General features: G+C 47.3%; 1 protein-coding gene across 1 annotated transcript; it reads left to right on the top strand.

The window, feature by feature from the left end:
* Positions 1–755: 755 nt before the first annotated feature.
* LOC145040711 (uncharacterized) lies at positions 756–1,543 on the top strand. The gene is made up of 2 exons (XM_078988618.1): positions 756–918; positions 1,005–1,543. The coding sequence occupies exons 1-2, from the start codon at positions 756–758 to the stop codon at positions 1,541–1,543; spliced, it is 702 nt and encodes a 233-aa protein (XP_078844744.1).
* The last annotated feature ends 374 nt before the right edge of the window (positions 1,544–1,917 follow it).

The following is a 1,917-nucleotide window of genomic DNA, read 5'->3' as shown; positions in this document are numbered from 1 at the left end:
AGTTCAGCAAGTGTAGCCCTCCTGTTTGGAACGGTGAATCCGACCCAGTTGCTGCTAAGCATTGGGTGTCAGATGTTGAGGGCACCTTCATGACTGTTGGGTGTCCGGACCAGTACAAAGTTGTGATCGCCATGAATCAGCTGCGAAAAAGGGGAAAGACATGGTGGAACACCATCACCGCTCTATTAAACGAGGAAGAAGTGAGGGCCATGTCTTGGGCCCAATTTATGGAGAGGTTCGAGGCACAATATGTGCCCAAGGTGGAGCAGAAGCGGATGCAGCAAGAGTTCATGGCCTTACAGCAAACTACCGAGTCAGTTAGCGACCTGAACGCCAAGTTCTTGGAGATGCTATCTTTTTGTCCCTCATTTTCTGGGAACGAGGCCTGGTTGGTCAGCCAATACACTACCATTCTACGTACCGAGATTCGGGAATTCGTTAGCATGCAGGAGTTCATGACTTTATCCGCGATCATGGATGCAGCAAGGAGGAGGGAAATCGAGTTGCAGACCCAGACCAAGAGGAAGGCCAATGACACCTCCTCCAAGACATCCGGAGATGCCTAGAAAAAGCAAAAGCAGGGTGGTAAGTCAAGGTATGAGTACAGGCCGTCTTCAGGTCAGGGCAAGAAAAATCCGTTGATATGCTACAACTGTAAAAAGCGAGGGCATAATTGGAAGAATTGTAGGGCTCCCCCTGAGAGTGCAGTTCCTCAGATTACTTCTACTGCTCCCGTCTGCTATCACTGCAACGAGATGGGACACAAGAAGCCCGAATTCCCGAAGTTGAAGGCTGGTAAAGGAAGCGGGGGTACAAATCCTGCAATTGCATCGTCTTCTAAGGGACCCACTATGGTGACACAAGGTCGTGCTCACCAGATGACTGCGGATGAGCCGGCGATTACCGCGACAGTGGCAGGTAAATTTCTTTTTTTCTTTTCTCTCCTGCCATTATTTAATAAATGGTAGTTAGAATTGTTTACATGATCGTATGTGGTAAATCAGGCACTTATTTTCTAGATTCTGAGCCTGCTGTTTTTATGTTTGATAGTGGTGCTACCCATTCTTTTGTATCTCGCACGTTTATTAATCGTCTAAGGTGTAGTATCGGAAAATTGGCTCGCCCAATGGTTGTCGAAGTTGCCGACAACCGCACTATTTATGTCACCGATGTCTATCGGGATTGCACTCTCGAGTTTTCTGGAGTTGAATTCCCTATTGCGATGCGAGAGCTCTGCGTTATCGTAGGCATGGATTGGCTTGATGCATTTGATGCGGAAATCCACTGTCGTAAGAAGCAAGTTCGTGTTCGAAACCCTAGAGGTGGAGAACTTATTATTCAGGGGGACATTCCCCGCTTGGCTATGGCTTCTTTCTCTTCTGCTATAGCACTAGACGATGTTCCTATCGTTTCCGACTTCAGCGATGTCTTTCCGGAGGAACTCCCTAGCTTGCCACCTGTTCGGCAAGTGGAGTTTCACATTGATTTGGTGTCAGGTGCGACTCCGGTAGCGAAATCTCCTTACCGCTTGGCACCACCTTAAATGAAAGAGCTCCAAGATCAACTTCAAGAACTAAGTGATAAAGGGTTTATACGGACAAGCTGCTCGCCTTAGGGTGCTCCTATTCTCTTTGTGAAGAAGAAATATGGATCCCAGCGAATGTGTATTGATTATAGGGAGCTAAACAAGCGCACGATAAAGAATAGGTACCCGTTGCCACGTATTGACGATCTTTTCGATCAGCTTCAGGGAGTATCTTGGTTTTCCAAGATTGATTTACGTTCCGGTTACCATCAGATGCGTGTTCGTGAAGAAGACATTGAGAAAACAGCATTCCGTACTCGATATGGGTACTTTGAATTCGTGGTGATGCCTTTTGGGCTCACCAATGCACCCGCAGCGTTCATGGATCTCAT

Source organism: Lactuca saligna, chromosome 4, assembly GCF_052625555.1.
Source record: "Lactuca saligna cultivar CGN05327 chromosome 4, ASM5262555v1, whole genome shotgun sequence".
Classification (NCBI taxonomy): Eukaryota; Viridiplantae; Streptophyta; class Magnoliopsida; order Asterales; family Asteraceae; genus Lactuca; species Lactuca saligna.
Note: the sequence above shows the minus strand (reverse complement) of the source record. Positions and strands in the feature narration are given on the sequence as shown.